The sequence below is a fragment of the Ambystoma mexicanum genome, chromosome 9, assembly GCF_040938575.1.
Source record: "Ambystoma mexicanum isolate Mex_15411 chromosome 9, UKY_AmexF1_1, whole genome shotgun sequence".
Classification (NCBI taxonomy): domain Eukaryota; kingdom Metazoa; phylum Chordata; class Amphibia; order Caudata; family Ambystomatidae; genus Ambystoma; species Ambystoma mexicanum.
The window spans coordinates 537,257,687-537,274,169 of NC_090931.1; the positions used below are offsets into that span (position 1 = coordinate 537,257,687).

The following is a 16,483-nucleotide window of genomic DNA, read 5'->3' on the forward strand; positions in this document are numbered from 1 at the left end:
GGACACAGGACCTCTCATAGTTTGCTAGAATAGCTGCAGTTAAAATGACAGTCATACCCCGATTGTTGTATGTTACCAGTTCTCTCCCCATAAACATACCTGCCAAGATGATTAAAACCTTACAAGAGAAGATAATCTCCCTTATTTAGCATAAAAAGAAACCCCGGATTCAGAGGCCGGTCTTCCTCCGACCAATATGGACCGTTGGACTGGGACCCCCAGATGTGAAGAGGTATATCCTAGTAGCCCAACTCGCACCCATGTTGAGATGACCGAGCCCTGAAACACACAAGGGCTGGAGTAAAATTGAGCAAGAGGTTACCACTATCCCTCTGAGTGCGTTACAATCCCTGCAATAGAGTGGTGGGGGGCTAATTCTTAAAGGCAACATTAGATTCACTCTGAAAATGGGACCTGGCATTGAAATGGGGGAAAATAGCCCTGGGACTGGGACCACACAGCCCAATGTGCTATATCGCAGACTTCTCCTTGGGAATGAATGTAGCCTACTGGAAAAGATGGGAGGGCCAGGACAGATTGAAATGAGAAGATGTTTACTACAACAGCAACCCTCTGCTCTTTGAGGAATGTAGCAGAAATTCCACATATGAGAGGGAGATGGATACAAATACATTCAGATCAGACACTGGATCTCTCAGAGGGAGGTAAAGAGGGCGGGTACAAGAGCACCACTGGGACTGGAGCTAAGCATGCGTGAGGGCTCAACAGCAAAAGGGCTCTCGAGAATATACACGTTGCTAGACAGAAAGTAATACACAGACGACCTGCCAAACATGACCAGATGGGGTAAAGACCTCGGGGGTCACTATCACAGAAGAGGAATGGGGACAGATCTAGTGGAGTGGCCATAAGACTAAATGCACGACAATAAAAGAGTTAGCATACAAAATTTGTCACAGATGGTACCTGACCCCCCAGAGGCTACATGCGATGAATAAGGATCATTCTCCTTTATGTTGGAGGCAATGTGGGGAGACTGGAACCTTGGGTCACATGTGGTGGACATGCCCTTAAGCCAAAATATTTTGGAAGGAAATTCTAGCTCACATCAAAATGATTACAGGGGCACAATTACCTGAATTTCCAGTAGTGATACTTTTGGGGGAGAGGTGGAAGAGACCTACGCAGCAACTGGGGCGACTGCAGCACTCACACAACTATTGACGGTGGCCCGTATGACCCTGGCCCAGAACTGGAAAGTAATAGAAGGTCCTATAGTAGCATGCTGTTAGGTAAAAATCTGGGGCGTACTAGCAATGGAGACGGTGTGTGCTCTAAAAGCTGGGACATACCAGAAATTCCTGAAGACTTGGCTTCCCTTTCATGAATAGGTCAGGGATAAAGATCACTTCTTTCATAAGCCGCCACTGCTTAACAACATGAGTGTAATATGAACCAGTGATGGAAATGCTAAATAGAACGCTGACAAAGGAACATGTTTTTGCTAGACAGAAGAGGGGTTCTGAGTCATATTTATCTATTTGCTTGTTCTGTTAAGAGGGATCGGGGGAGGGAAAGTGCGGTTAATTTTCTTTTCCTTGTTTAATAATTGGTGAAATGCTTGCTGAATTAATTGTTTTTAATATTAACAATATAAAAGAAACAGTGCAGCAAAGATGGACGATACTAAGGAGGCTCATGAAGTCAGGGCTTGGAAACGAAATGCTATGGCAAACGGCAACCGAACAAACATGCATTGCAAGTAGTGTGTAGGTGTACTGAGTACATAAAGGTTTTTAAAAAAAGAATAGCCGGATTGTACATGTCCAAAATATCTTCAGGACTTTCTTTTAACGGGGTCTGCCCCTTAAGTACGGGATATAATCGTTTGTACCCAGCCTTATGGGCCGGTACCTGCAGGTTCGATTGATCGGCTTTCAAAACTTGTACTTTCTCCTGAAGCTTCTCTTGAGGGCCTTTTAATGCCTGTTTCTTGGACTCAGCCTGCCTTTTCATGGCTTCGGAATACCAGTCGAGATAACTGTCCATTTGCTGTTGGTGTACACGTGCACCTTTATTCTCTCTCTAGTACCTTCTGCAAATTTGTTAACCTGTCTAAATCAAATGTGCCTTCCTGGGTAAAGTGTCTAGGGGTCTCAGTTTGTGTATATTCATGCCATTGTTCCACATACTTGCATGCTTTTGGCGAATAGAGGGTAAACGTGAAGTGTGCTGACTCCCTTTAGGAGGAAGCAGTACTTGTCTAGACTGCCGTGGTTCCATTCGCTCAGGTGTAAGTCAAGGTATAACTTATTACAGATCCAGGTCTGTTCCTAACTCCATCTGCATCATTATGCTATCGAGTCTTGTGGCTGGCAGCGTGGGTACTGGTCAACCGCTCTGCCGCATATTTTCAGAGGCTCATGCATCACACCCAGCCTCTGCTCCTCCCCCGGTTCAGACATTTCAGAAACACTGATATGTGTTGGTCAGTTTCAGATAACTGCTGGTTCACAGCTTATGTCCCCATTGCGCTACCCACAATGCAGAGCTGTATTCAGCTTTTCAGAGACACAAATGGGGAAGAGTCAAAAACAAGACTCATAATCGGGAGAAACACAGCCTATTACAGCTCACATACTAGATAGAGAAGAGTGTGAAATAAAAGTGGGATCCCAACCAGAGGGATAAATTACCTTACCATAATGTTCTTTCCATGGGTTCTTCTCCCGCAGATTCCTCATTGTGATAGATGTTAATCTTCAGAATCACTGCCCGGAAAAGCGTCAGGGGGCATAGTGGATGTCGACTCTCGGCTGCCGATTATCGATATGTCTTGTCCAGCTGCCGATTGTCGGCTGCGGTCGTGACGGTAGGCATCGTATAAATAGCATGTCACGATGCCCCACACCTCAGTTACTGTAACTTTTCCCTTTGCGATTGAACGCTGCAGAAGAAAAATCACAGGAGAAGGCTAACCCGCCATTAGAACACTAATGAGGGTAAACCCCAACAGGGACCCCACAACAATGTGCGAAGAAAACTTTTTTTAAATTTAATTTTCCTTTTTTTTTTTTACAGAAAACGCGCATCGTAGAGCCATAACCAGATGCCTTCTCGCTTGGACAGAAGCGGCCACCCACCCAACTTTCTGAGCAGGGATGGATGGGAGGGGTCGATGAGGAATCTGCGGGAGAAGAATCCATAGAAAGAACATTACAGTAAGGTAGTTTCTCCTTCAATGGATTGCTTTTCTCCCACATATTCCTCATCATGACAGACTACCCAAGCAGTTAACATAACGGTGGTGGCCAGAAAGATTTAAACCAGCAGGTTCTGCAGTACCGCCCTACCAAGCCTAACATCAGCTCCCCCTGCATGTCCAAGGCATATTGATTGGTAAAGGTATGTAAAGATGACCAAGTGGCTGCCCGGCAACTATCTCTAACTGGGAACCCCCCACCCCTCTCTGAGGGCCATAGAGGCTAAGGTCGAGTGGGCCCTTATACCTGCTGGAAGCTCCTTGCCTGCCGATTGGAAACACTCGGCTATTCACCTGATAATCCACCGAGATAGATTTTGCTTAGTGATGACAAGGCCTTTTCTAGACAAGGAATGGGCCACAAACAACTGGTCTGATTTCCTAAACTCAGCCGTACGAGCGACATAGAAACTTGGGATCAAAGCGATGGAAACGCTCCTCCTCCTTCGAGGGATCCGGAGCAGGGTAAAACACAAGTCAATGGACTGGGACAGATGAAATTCTGAAACTACTTTAGGAAGAAATCCTGGCCTGACTTTAAGAGAGACTTTCTCGCGAAAGTACTTCAGGAATGGAGGTTTGCAGCACAAACCTTGTAGTTCGCTAACACTCTTGGCTGATGTGATTGCGACCAAAAAGGCTGTTTTAAGGGACAATAGTTACAAAGAACATGAATGCATAGGCTCAAAGGGAGCCGCCATAAAAAAAGGTCAAGACCAGATTAAGATTACAATCTGGGACAACAAAGGGGGTTGGCGGAAACTTTTTGAGAAGGCCCTTCAGGAACTGGGCCATGACTGGAATAATGAAAAAGGAACCTTTGTCTGGGGATCTCTTAAACACAGAGAGGGCCACCAAATACTCTTTTACTGTGGCAACCTGATAGCTTGAAGAGGCCAGTGACGGAAGGAACTCAATCACTGTGGTGGTGGGGCAAACGATAGTGTCAGTCTCGAGTTCCCTGCACCAGCCTCAAATCTTCTCCATCGGCACGCATCCAGAGATCTAGTAGGTCTGCTTGCAGCCCGCAGGACCTCAACCACCTCCTCCGAGAGGTCCCAGTCATCATACCTCATCCTCTAAAGAGCCATGCATGCAGGTTGAGGGAGTCTGGAGTCAGTTGGAGCACCCGGCCTTTGGACTGGGTGAGAAGATCCGGATACCGAGGCAACCAGTGAGGTGGACAGATGTTCAGATCCAGGAGATCGGAGTACCATGTTCTCCTCGCCCAATCCAGGGCGTTCAGGATCATGGATGCTTGAAATCTCTTCAACCTCCTGAGAACCCAAGGAATGACGGGAATCAGAGCGAAGGTGCAGTGGGGAGGGAAGGTCCAATCCACCAGAAACGTGTCCCCCAGTGCACCGTTCACTGGGAATTCCCTCGAGCTAAACTGTTCGCACTTCCTGTTGGACTCTGTGGAGAACAGATACACTGCAGGGGTACCCCAGAGAGCGATGACCTCCTCTAGGACTTCCTGGCACACTTCCCACTCGTGTGAGACTCAGAGCATCCACCAAGGTGTTCTCTGTCCCCGCCAGATGAACTTCCGAGACCAAGATCTGGTTCTCTCTCAACCAGAACCACAGCTGAATCGCCTCTGTGCAAAGTGGGCGAGAGTGCACACCACCCTGCTTGTTGAGGTAATGCATGACCACTGTGTTGTCTGTTAGGACGAGGACATGCTTCCCTCTAAGAAATGATGCAAAGGCCCTCAGGGCTAGCCCGATGGCCTGCAACTCTAGCCTGTTGATATGCCACTTGGCTTCTTATGGAGACCAAAGTCTACTCACCTGCAATTCCTTGCAATGGGTGCCCCAACCCTTTAAAGATGCATCCGTGACCACTCGGGCCTGGGGCCAAGGTGGCTAGGAGGGTTCTACCGCCAACAGATTGCTGCGCGTGCAGACCACTCGTCCCGCAGAAGCCATTGGAGGGATCGCATTCGCAACCCGGCTTCTGGCACTACAAAAATTCAGGAGGCCATGAGACCCAATAGGCGGAGGAAGGAAGCCGCTGGAAGAGTGGCGTGGTTCTGAAACAACTGTACCATCCGGGTGATGTTTCTGACTCTCTCCTCAGGAGGAAAGGCTGTGCCTACGCAGGTGTCTAGGACCGCTCCGATGACCTGGAGTCGCTGGACTGGCATCAGATGGGAGTTCTTTAAGTTGAGGGAGAAGCCCAACTTGTGCAGTAGTAAGCAAGTGTCTTTGAGATGAGACAAGACCTGCCCCGCCGACTTCCCTCGGATCAGCCAGTCGTCCGGGTATGGAAATACATGGACCCTGGATCTCCTGAGGTGTGCCGTGACCACTGCCATGAGCTTGGCGAAGACCCTCGGCGCGGAGGTCAACCCAAAGGGAAGCACTTTGAACTGATAGTGCTTGTCGCCAATGAGGAATTGTAGGACTTTCCTGTGCTTTGGGTGTATCGGCACATGGAAATAAGCGTCCTGTAGGTCTATGGATATCAGCCAGTTGTGGAGTTCGAGAGCGTGGAGAATCTCTCTCAACGTCACCATCCTGAATTTGTCTTTCCCCAGGAACTTAAGGCCCTGAGGTCCAGGATGGGATGGAGACACCCTCCCTTCTTGGGCACCAGAATTAACAGGAATACCAACCCGACCCACTCTGATCGGGAGGCACCTCTTCCACAGCACCCTTCGACAACAGGGCTCTCAGTTCTTTCTTGAGCTCCTGTCCCAGTTGAATCGGGGAGGTGGAGGTCTTTCCGGATGCCACTTTAGGAAAGGCAGACAATAACCACTCTGAATCAACTTCAGGGCCCAGGCATCGAAAGTTATTTCCTGCCACTGGGGCCAATGCCCTGCCAACCATCCACCAACCGGTGCATTGTGTGAGTAGAAAATCAAAGCGGCATAGAGGGCGCGGGAGACCCTGCCGCGGCTGCTGCTTGTTGGCCTCTAGAGGCCCGTCTGCTGCCTTCGGGGATGCGAGAAGCACCTTTGCCCTTGCATGGCTTGCGGGAGTTGCGTCTTTTTTGCCAAAAGGCACATAACGTCTGTAGCTCCTGCTCCTGGAGGCGAAGCTGAAGGCAGGCTTGGCCGGTGGCGACGCTAGGCCCAAAGATTTAGCAACCAAGTTCGACTCCTTGAATTTCTCCAAGGATTCTTCTGCCTTTTGGCCGAAAAGCATATCACCTTCAAAAGGCATGTCCAGCAATCTGTTTTGGACATTCAGGGAGAAACCAGACATTTTAAGATTAGCTTGGCGTCTCATCACAACTGCTGAACCTATTGCCCTGCCAACACAGTCGCCTACATCCAGGCCTGCCTGCAACAACTGTATGGCTACTTCCTTCCATCATTCACCAGCTGTAAATAGCCATAGCCGTCCTCAGGGACGTACCCAGCAGACTGTTCTACTGCTTTCCATAAGCCAAATGAATAATTGGCAAAACCATGTTAGTGGCCTTGAGCGCCAAGCTACCAGAAGTAAATACCTTCCTGGCCAGGGCGCCATATTTTTTTTACTTCTCTGTCCGTAGGCAGATTCGAGGAAGATGCCGCGTGTCCACTGGAAACAGCGACAGCCTGAATCACAAACCCCTCTTGGGAGGGATGGTTGGCGAGGAAAGAAGGATCTCCTCTTGTCGGCCTATACTCCCCTGTGAAATTGGCATTCACCAGGGGAATGGAACAAGGGTGCTGCAATAGGGAGGCTAAGGGGTCTGCAATGGCAGGCTGAAAGGCATATTGTTTTCGACTGTAGGACTCTCGTCCAAAATGTCGGTAAGATCATACCCCTGAATATGGACAGGGGGCCTTCAACCACACAGTTTCAACTACCCTGTGAACCGGCTACCTGAACTTCACACTAGTGCGGGTAGAGGGCTGTTTTTGCTGTAACTCCAAGTCTGGAGAAGTATCCAGACCACTGGCATTGTGTAAACCCTGAGCAAAAGCCAATAAATAGGCGTGGTCGTCGAAATAGTCGCCGCCGCCAGCACCCGTGTAAACGGGATCGTCCGTGTCCTCATGGTCATTTTGTTCCTCGACTCCGAAAATGGAATCAAAGAAACCCGATCTCGACAGTAGCAGAGAGGAACCATAGCCGACTGTCGACACCAAAGGCTTGAGGATGGACTTCGAGGGTGAAGCCATCGTTGCCGAACGCTCTTTCGGTGCTGAGGGATGCTCGGCCAACCGAGGGACATGGGTGGCCACAGCCCTATGGCCCTCCGGCGATGTATGCCTGACGGGAGTAACAATCAAAGACGCTTTCGACGTTGACGACGTCGACGGAGTGGCTGGCTTGCGGTCGGGAGCCCTGAGCGTTGCTTTATCCGCCAAAGCCGATGTCAGTCTTTCCCCTTGACAGGGATGGGCTACTCAGTCTCGGCCTCCGAGGACCGGCCGAGCACTGGAGACTTGGCGACATGTCGGCCCAAGGACAGTTTCCCGGCCCTCTCACGCAGGGACTTCGGTTGCATCTTTGCGCACGACGCACAGGCCTCCGTGTTGTGACTACCGCCCAGACACCACAGACAGACATCATGGGGGTCGGTCATAGACATTTTGGTCTCGCAATCGCAGCATCGCTTAAAGCCCGAAACCCTGTGAGACGACATTGCGTCGATGTTTTGAAGAAAAAACGTACAAAAGTACAATAAGAACATTGAGTCACTTGAGTAGTGGTCCCTATGCAGCGTGCAAGCACAGAAAAAAGGAACTGAGGTGTGGGGCGTAGTGACCTACTATTTATACGATGCATGATGTCACGTCCGGAGCTGATGATCGGGAGCCAGACCAGACAGATCGGCGGCCGAGAGTTAAGATCCACTACGCCCCCTGGCAAAAAGTTTTCTGAGCAGAGAAGCTGGAGATGAACATCTATCAGAATGAGGAATCTACAGGAGAAAAGCAATCCATTGAATTACACATTTAGGATTTCCAGTGACAAGGTATGGGTTAAGACAAGGCAATCATAGTGCTCTCGCCCAAAATATTTTCTTCACACTCATTCACCCTAATCCCTAAGATGTTCTACACTACTCTAACCGACACAGTGGTCTGATCTTCTCTTTTGAGTCAATAGCGAGCATGGATGCGCTGCTTTTAAACTGCAGTGTTCAACCGATTTGATCATTTCCTTATTCAGGGTACTTTCCCCTCCTCTATCCTCGGATAATCAAACCCGATTTCCAGATTATTCAATTCCAGTTTTTTTAGATTGCATAGACAAACATCAATCCCCCTGTTTCAGACCCCCCACCATACAGTCGACTCTTGCGCTTCGGACACCCCTCTGATGAAATCGTCTTTCTTGGGCCTGCAGGGATCACGGGACTCTTCAAAGTAAAGAGTCAAAGGCAGATTTGAAAAACAGCAGCCCTGAGAAGAGATGCAGCACCACAGAATCCATCCCCAATGGAAGCCAATGGGAAAATATGGTTGAAGACTGCCTGAAAAAAGCTTCAACAATGGACCACAGGGATCCCTGTGGGTAGGTATTGAGAATGACCCACATACCCGGCACCCAGAGGTAGGTACAGATAGTGATGGGTTCCGAAAATTCAGTTCAGGAAGTGCCAAAAAAAACCTGTGAGTACAAATCTTCTTTTCAGATCCAGTTTGCAGAATCTGAATTGCCAGAGTTGTGAACTCCGGGCCAATGACAACCCAGGCAACAGAGAAAAACAATCTCCATTACTAGCGGTGGGTCACTCAAGATAGAAGCAACAGCAAGGATGACTCCAAAAAGGTGGGAAAACGCAGCAAAGCAGGTTCCGGCAGCTCGACATATTAAGGAAGAAAGCCCACCGATAGAAGATAATGATGGGGTTGACCCAAGATGGTCCAGAGTAGAGAATGAGGTGTGCTTTTGTGGTTTCGATACCCTTACTCATGACAGCAGCATCCAGCACCAAGATGGTGCAACCAAGGCGATGAAACAGGAAGTAGGTGGTAAAACGGCCTGAAGATGGTTCCACCACAGAAGGTTTTTCCCAGCCACAAGGGGGCCCAGTAAGAGGATGGGAGAGCCCCAGGAAGGACATCCAGTAGCCTAAAATCAAAATCAGAGATCAGCACAGGACACAGGATCCAGTCAGTATGGCCAGATCAGGTTCTTGCAACGGCTGAAACAGCAAGAATGCTTGGGCACGTACGTAAGCTGCATTCTCTCCAAGAATATCTGATCCAATTTGAGGGCAATCTAAGGGTCTCCTCTAGTAATAACGAAACCCACTTGGGCTGGCCTCAAAGAGTCCACCAATCACACTAAGGGATAAAAGCAAAGGCTTGGGCAGACAGTCAATCTGGTTGGCCTGTAAAACTGCCATTAACTGATCTAGGTCATTCAAAACAGTGCTTATGGATGCGCTCACAACTGCCATTTTAGGAATGCCTTAGGGTTTCCCTAGACAAAGAAAGGGCCCTAAAACCAAATGGCCAAGAGCAGGACTTAAAGTACACTTGTCCCTTAATGGCTACTAAAAAGGTACATTGGGCTACCAATGCAGTAAATCGTGTTGCATGATTGGTGGAGCTGAAACGAAATTACAGCTGCAACAAGCGTGCTCCTTAAAACAAATGTAGGGTGGGGTTTAGAAAGCATCAGTAGATTTGCCTTTGGCCATAAAATAGGTCAGAAATCCAAAAACAAGAGAAAAGGCTAAAAGTCAAGAGGTCTCTAAAAAGGACCAGCAGCACTCCACACAAATGTATTAAAAAAGAATGAATTCTAGGTCTAATTGGCTAATTCTATATTGGCTATATTTAAACTTCAAATATTCTGATGTGTGGTCTGTTGTCTGGCACATGCGCAGAGATTATTATTAAGATCCCATGATCATTAAGCAACCCTGTTCAAACCTATTTCTCTGTAAAAAAAAAACGAGTAGGTGTGCTTTCTGCTTGGCAGAGAAACTCCCTCTGGCCACTTAGCCCTGAGGCACCCAAAGGATCCAACAGTGGCAACCAGATCTTGTGTTTTTGGGGAATATTGCACCCCTCTAGAATTCGCTCTTACACTACCGGGTGGTGGGAGGCAGGACTAGGCAGAGGGCCGCAATGTGCACCTTTTTTAACCTTTGTGGCACAGTGTCCAGTCAGACCACGCTTAAAGTCTCCAGGCTACAATGGCAACCTTGCAAACATTTCAGGCCCCTTGAAAACAATCAGACAGGCTGTTGCAGGATTAGCCAATCTGGTTGCTCCACATTGCATTCAAGGACGCAAGCCCACGTACCGCTAAAGGGGAACAAAAAAAAGGGGTACCTGGGTCCGCAGAATCTTTTGAGCAAACTGAGATACTGCATGGTTAACAGGACATTGTCCCCTTTTGACAAGATTTGAAATGAACAGATGGACGGATTTGCACCAAACTTGAGATAGCACACTTTTCGGGACCAGAGAAATCATTCTTGTAAAAAGTTGGCTCAAATGAATCCAGCTGTTCGGGATGCAGGAGAGAGAGAGCAAACCTTTGCCTGTAGGAAATGAATAGGAAAATGTATATTTTAGGACCATCCAATAACTTTGCCTACTGCCCTTGAGGGAACCTCACAAAACTTAGCCATAAATTATGAGCTGGTTGTATATTTTTGGGTGAAATCTGTGAAGATTTGTCCACTGCACAAAAGTGTTCTAGGCATCTAAAAAAATTGATGTCCCAATGGGGAGTCAAACTTAACCAGGAATACAAGCTATATAAATAACACATACATAACTTGCACATTTACCCACACACTGTGCTGTACAACTGATTTGAATGGCAATTGCATAAAGTAAACCAATTTATATACAACGTTTAATTCCAGAAATGAAATAATAAAAAGGTATATTTTAAAAACATCATACTTGTTTCTCCAGTTCGGGCTGCGCAATCAGCTCAGGTATGAAATCCAGGCAGATGTGCATAGATGGAATTCCCGCAACAGTTAATGGCAGCAACTCACAAGGATATCCCTGTTTAGTGAACAACATATCTCCATTAACATTGTAAGTATTATTATTATATGATAAACTATCACAAAACAAAATCATTAATTGAGGTCAATTTACACGGTTTGAGAACAATGTGTAAACTTTTCGAGTAGGGAAATTAACAAATTACAGAAATGAAAACAACCCTAAAAATGGGAACTGTGGTAGCATGGACCCTGAGTAACACAAGTGTGGATATTAGAAAATGTTACTTACCAGTAAAAGCAGTTTTGCAGCTTGTTTATGTTTTTAAGTCAAAGGCTATTCATAGGTGGCCATCTACTAATTGACCCAGAGTATTGCAATTTGTGTACTAAAATGGAAGTCAGGAGTTTGCAGAGACAGATCAGTAACATGATGCATATATGGCATGGTAACTAGACCCGCAATGCTCTTTCAAGTCAATGCACTCCTCAGTTTGTTGATTTTTGCCTTTGTGTATTCATGTCAAATATTGTATTTGAAAAAAATATCAATGGAATGTCTAACTATATAATGCTGAAAAGAGGGTCAGGATTTCAAAATCACATCCAGCAATGTTGTGTATCTCATTATGTGTATGAAATGTCCCTTGAGGGGTTACTATGTTGAGGAAACTGGCAAGCAACTACATAAGCAGATGAATACACACAGACAAACCTTTAAGCGACAAAGTAATGACACGGCCATCAGTTTGCACTTTTTGGAACCAAATCACACCCTGGATGATTTTTTTTAAAATTACAGTGCTGAAAGGCAACTTCAGGACAGAAAACAAGCCAAAAACATATGAATACAAATGCATGCAGACTTTCAATACACCTAAAAATGGTTTACACAGACATTGCAGCTTCATGAGTCACTATCCCGAATAACACATTCCCATTCTTTGCACCCTAGAGAACCAGGGGTCAAAACAGATAGATCCGTTTTTTCCTATAACATTTTCCATGGCTCTTTACTGACACTTGATTACATCCCCAGCCCCATCTGCTTCTCTGATATAATGTTGTGTTGCTTGACCTATTCCTGCCCAACCCCTACCAGCTCTTTAAAAGCCCTGCCCCATTAGTGCCCCAGAGGCTAGTTAGTTCTCCTGTTGCATGCCAAACAGTTTGTTTACCTCTCCCTCTACCCAGATGTAGAGAAGCAAACTCTCAATATGGCAGTATCCTTTTCACACCAGTCTTCACAAGCCAAAGAGCCAACACATGACTAATGGTCCCCCTCCTTATGGCCTTAAAGAAGGACAATACTGAAAATGTGACCAACAGCCTGACATTTTTTCTAAATATAAATGCTCAACAAGTGACTTGCTGCAATTCCTGTCCTAAGCTTAAACATAGGTGGGCAACAGGCTTGGTGGAGATGGGCACACAAATGACTATTTTTAAAACATATCGGCCTGCAGTAGGTTTGCACATGCTATGACTGACACTGCCGTTTCCATGTGATTTTAACCCAGCACTGTTTTTTGTCTCTTGCCTACTTGCATGCCGTTTTCAGTGCCCACTTAAATCTTTGTGACTGGAATGCGTGTGGGCAAACCTCTGAAGTGTAAGGCTCCTTGTGAAGGAAACTGAAGTAACCAAGGTGTGGGCCCCCTCTCCCTCCTTCTCCTCCTTTCCTCTTTTCTCCCCGGATGAGGTTGCTAGACAAGTCCGATCTATAAAAGCATCATCAAAACAGGTCCAGGCCTGTTCCTCTAAAACCATTAAGGACCACATTGTGACCCTTGCTCCGGCCCTTGCCGATTTCTGTACCGTTCCTTTGCCTCTGGATCTTTCCCCTCCCCTCTGAAGCACTCCCTTGTGCACCCTCTCCTCAAGAAACCCACAGCTGATCCCTCTTGTCCTGCTAACTATCGCCCAATGTCCATTACTCCCTTTTTGGAGAAGCTCCTGGAAAAGCTTGCCATCTCTCAGCTTTACCTTCATTCTGACTATGATGGCTCTCTCCATGACCACCAACCTGGTTTCAGAGCTGCCAGAAGCCCGGAAACTGCTCTCATGAACATCTGTGAAGACCTGCTCTCCAACCTTGACTCTTAACATTCCCTCTGTCCTTACCCTACTTGATCTCTCCTGTTTTCGACAAGGTCAACCATACCATCCTGCTCAATGGTCTCTGTGACAACCTGGGTATCACCGATCAGGCTCTGGCCTGGCTGCCCTCTTTCCTTTCTGATCGACAGTCCCAGGTACAACTTGGGTCCTTCTTATCCTCTATCTCCTTCTCTACCTGTGGTGTTCCCCAGGGGTCTAACCTCTCGCCCTGGCTTTTTAACCAATACCTGTTAACTCTTGCCTACTGCATTTCCATTTTCTGCTCTGACATCCAGTGCTATGCTGATGATACCCAACTCATTTTCAGGCTTCCCTCAGACACCTCTCATTCCCTCATCTCCGACTGCCTAATCGCTATTCAAAATTGGTGCGTCGCCAACAATCTTTGTCGAAACACCAACAAGACTGAGATCCTCCTTATTGGTACACTTTCACCATCCTTTCCCCTCACTCTCTGGCCGGCCCTCCTCCTACCCCTACCTGAGAGGCTAAGAATCTTGGGGTCATCTTTGACTCCACACTTTCCTTCTCTGCACACATCTCTGAAGTCTCTAAAAAGTAAAACCTCTTACTGCACCTCCTTAGAGGCACTCTTTCTTTCCTCTCCTTCCACCAGAAGCTCACTGTCTCCCAAGCTCTGGTTCTCTCTAGGCTGGACGGACTACTGTAACAGCCTCTTTCTAAATCTACTTGCCTCCACACTCTGCCCTTTACAACTAATCTAGAACAGGACTGCGAGACTTGTCCTTGGCCTCAAGCCTTGGGAACGTACCTCTCCAGCTCTGAAATCCCTTCATTGGCTCCCAGTGGATGCAAGGATTACATTTAAACCCTCTGCATTGTCCACAAGGTTTTCTGGGACCTGGGTCCAAAATACCTTCAACTATCCCTCCGTAAATACCTCCCCTCTCGAGCCCATCGCTCCTCTACTTTGATCTCATCCGGCCTCCCCCTCTCTACCCTCCTTATCACACCTCTCTCCTGGAGTGATCACTGCCTCCTCTCCTCCCATCTCTCCATCTCCTCCCCCCAAGCCAAGTCCTCTCCTAGATTGCCTCCCTCCTTCGCGGATATTCGTCCCATGAAAAGGGCGTCAGTTGAGGCCTTCTCTGCAACCTTCTACCCCCTCCTTCACCCCAGGCTGACTTACACCCTGACACAGCCCTCTCTCTTCTCTACTCCTCTATTTCTGCTACTCTGGATACTCTTTCCCATGTCACGATGATCCGTTTGAAGTCCAAATCCAAGTGAAACTCTTGGTACGACTCTGACCTAGCTACACTTAAACAGAAGTGTAGGGCGGCAGAGAGGAAATGGAGGGGTTCTTGCTGATCTTCTGACAAACTGGCCTGCCGCTTACTCCAAAGGCAATACCGACTCGATGTGCGCACTAAGAAGAGAGTCCACATACAGGCCTGCGTCTCTGCGGCATCTACCAAGTCAGCCAAACTCTTCAAAATCTGCAAGGAGCTGGCCAACCCTGCTGCAGTCTCCACACCTCCTCTCGCCTCCCTCTTTGCAATGCCCTTGCCTCTCACTTTATCACCAAAACCAAGGACATCCTTTCCACCCCCTCCTCCTCCTCCCTCTCCTCCTCGTCTCACTGACCCTCCTTCAGCTACTCCCTCTCTTTTCTCCCCAATGAGGTAGCTAAACAAGTCCGATCTATGAAAACAGGTCCCTGTTCCTCTAAAACCATCAAGGACCACTTTGACACCCTTGCTCTTGCCGATTTCTGCAACCTCTCCTTTGCCTCTGGCTCTTTCTGCTCCCTTCTTAAGCACTCCCTTGTGCATCCTCTCCTCAGGAAATCCACGGCTGACCCATCATGTCCGGCAAACTACCGCCCAATTTCCATTTACTGCCTTTTAGGATAAGCTCCATCTCTCAGCTTAGCCTTGATTCCGACTATTGGCTCCCTCCATGACCATCAATCGGAGCTGCCAGAAGCACGGAAACTGCTCTGCTGCGCATCCTTGAAGACCTGCTCTCTAACCTCGATTCTAACATTCCCTCTGTCCTCATCTTACTTGATCTCTCCTCTGCGTTCGACACAGTCAAATATACCACCCTGCTCAATCATCTCTGTGGCAACCTGGGTATCAAAGATCAGGCCCTGGTCTGGCTGACCTCTTTTCTCTCTGATCGACCCTCCCAGGTACAACTCGGGCCCTTTCTATCTTCAATTTTCCTCTCCACATGCTGTGTTCCCCCAGCGGTCTAACATCTCGCCCTGGCTTTTCAACCAATACCTGGCAACTCTCGTCTACTGCATCTCCTTTCTCTGCTCAACTTTCCAATGCTATGCTGATGAGACCCAACTCATTTTCAGGCTTCCTTCAGCCTCCTCCTCTCCTTCCCTTCTCTGATTGTCTAATCGCCATTCAAAATTGGTGTGCCGCCAACAATTTATGTCTCAATGCCAACAAGACTGAGATCCTCCTTATTGGTACACCATCTCCATCCTTTCCTCTCACTCTCTGGCCTGCCTCCCTGGGGCCTTTTCCTACGCCAACCTGCGTGGCCAAGAACCTTGAGGTTATCTTTGACGCTACACTCTCCTCCTCACACATCTCTGATGTCTCCAAAAAGTCAAACTTTTTATTGCAACTCCTGAGAGGTACTCTACCTTTCCTCTCCTTCCCTCAAAAGCTCACTGTTTCCCAAGCTCTGGTTCTCTCCAGACTGGATTATTGTAACAGCCTCTTTCTAAATCTACCTGCCTCCACTCTTCGCCCTTTACAACTAATCCAGAACAGGACTGCAAGACTTGTCCTTGCCCTCAAGTCCTGGGATTGTATCTCTCCACTCCTGAAATCCCTTCATTGGCTCCCAGTGGCTGCAAGGATTACATTTAAAACCGAAAAAGAATGGCTCTTCGAGACTGCGCCAAAATGATGTTTCCACAAATTCTTAGTTGATTTTCATAAATCAGTTTTATTCACTGTATGGTGCCCTTGAGCTGATATTTGATTCACTGTATGGTGCCCTTGAGCTGATTACACGTGTTACGACTATGCCCTAATTTTTCAAATCAGGGCATAGTCGTAATCATGGTTCTGAAGTTTCAAAGGATTTATAGATATTTTTGTGTCAATGGTTAGATCCCCTTGCTTCCGTGCTTTTAGTTCACAATCTCATCCGCGTCGGCTCTTTACACTTCAGAGTCTTGAAGAGCCATTCTTTTTCTGTTACTATTAGCGGCTTCTGGCTATATCTGCTTCCTCTATCGAGATGCAACAAATCATCAGTTTTAATTAGAGCCAC

At 47.4% G+C, this 16,483-nt stretch overlaps 1 protein-coding gene across 2 annotated transcripts in view; it reads right to left on the minus strand.

The window, feature by feature from the left end:
- Nucleotides 1-16,483, minus strand: part of INTS2 (integrator complex subunit 2) — a 1,100,863-nt gene that overhangs the window by 193,777 nt on the left and 890,603 nt on the right. For both annotated transcript variants that reach the window (XM_069615090.1, XM_069615089.1), the window contains exon 22: nt 11,046-11,153. In XM_069615090.1, the coding sequence (XP_069471191.1) occupies nt 11,046-11,153 (108 nt within the window). The remainder of the gene's footprint in view (nt 1-11,045; nt 11,154-16,483) is intronic.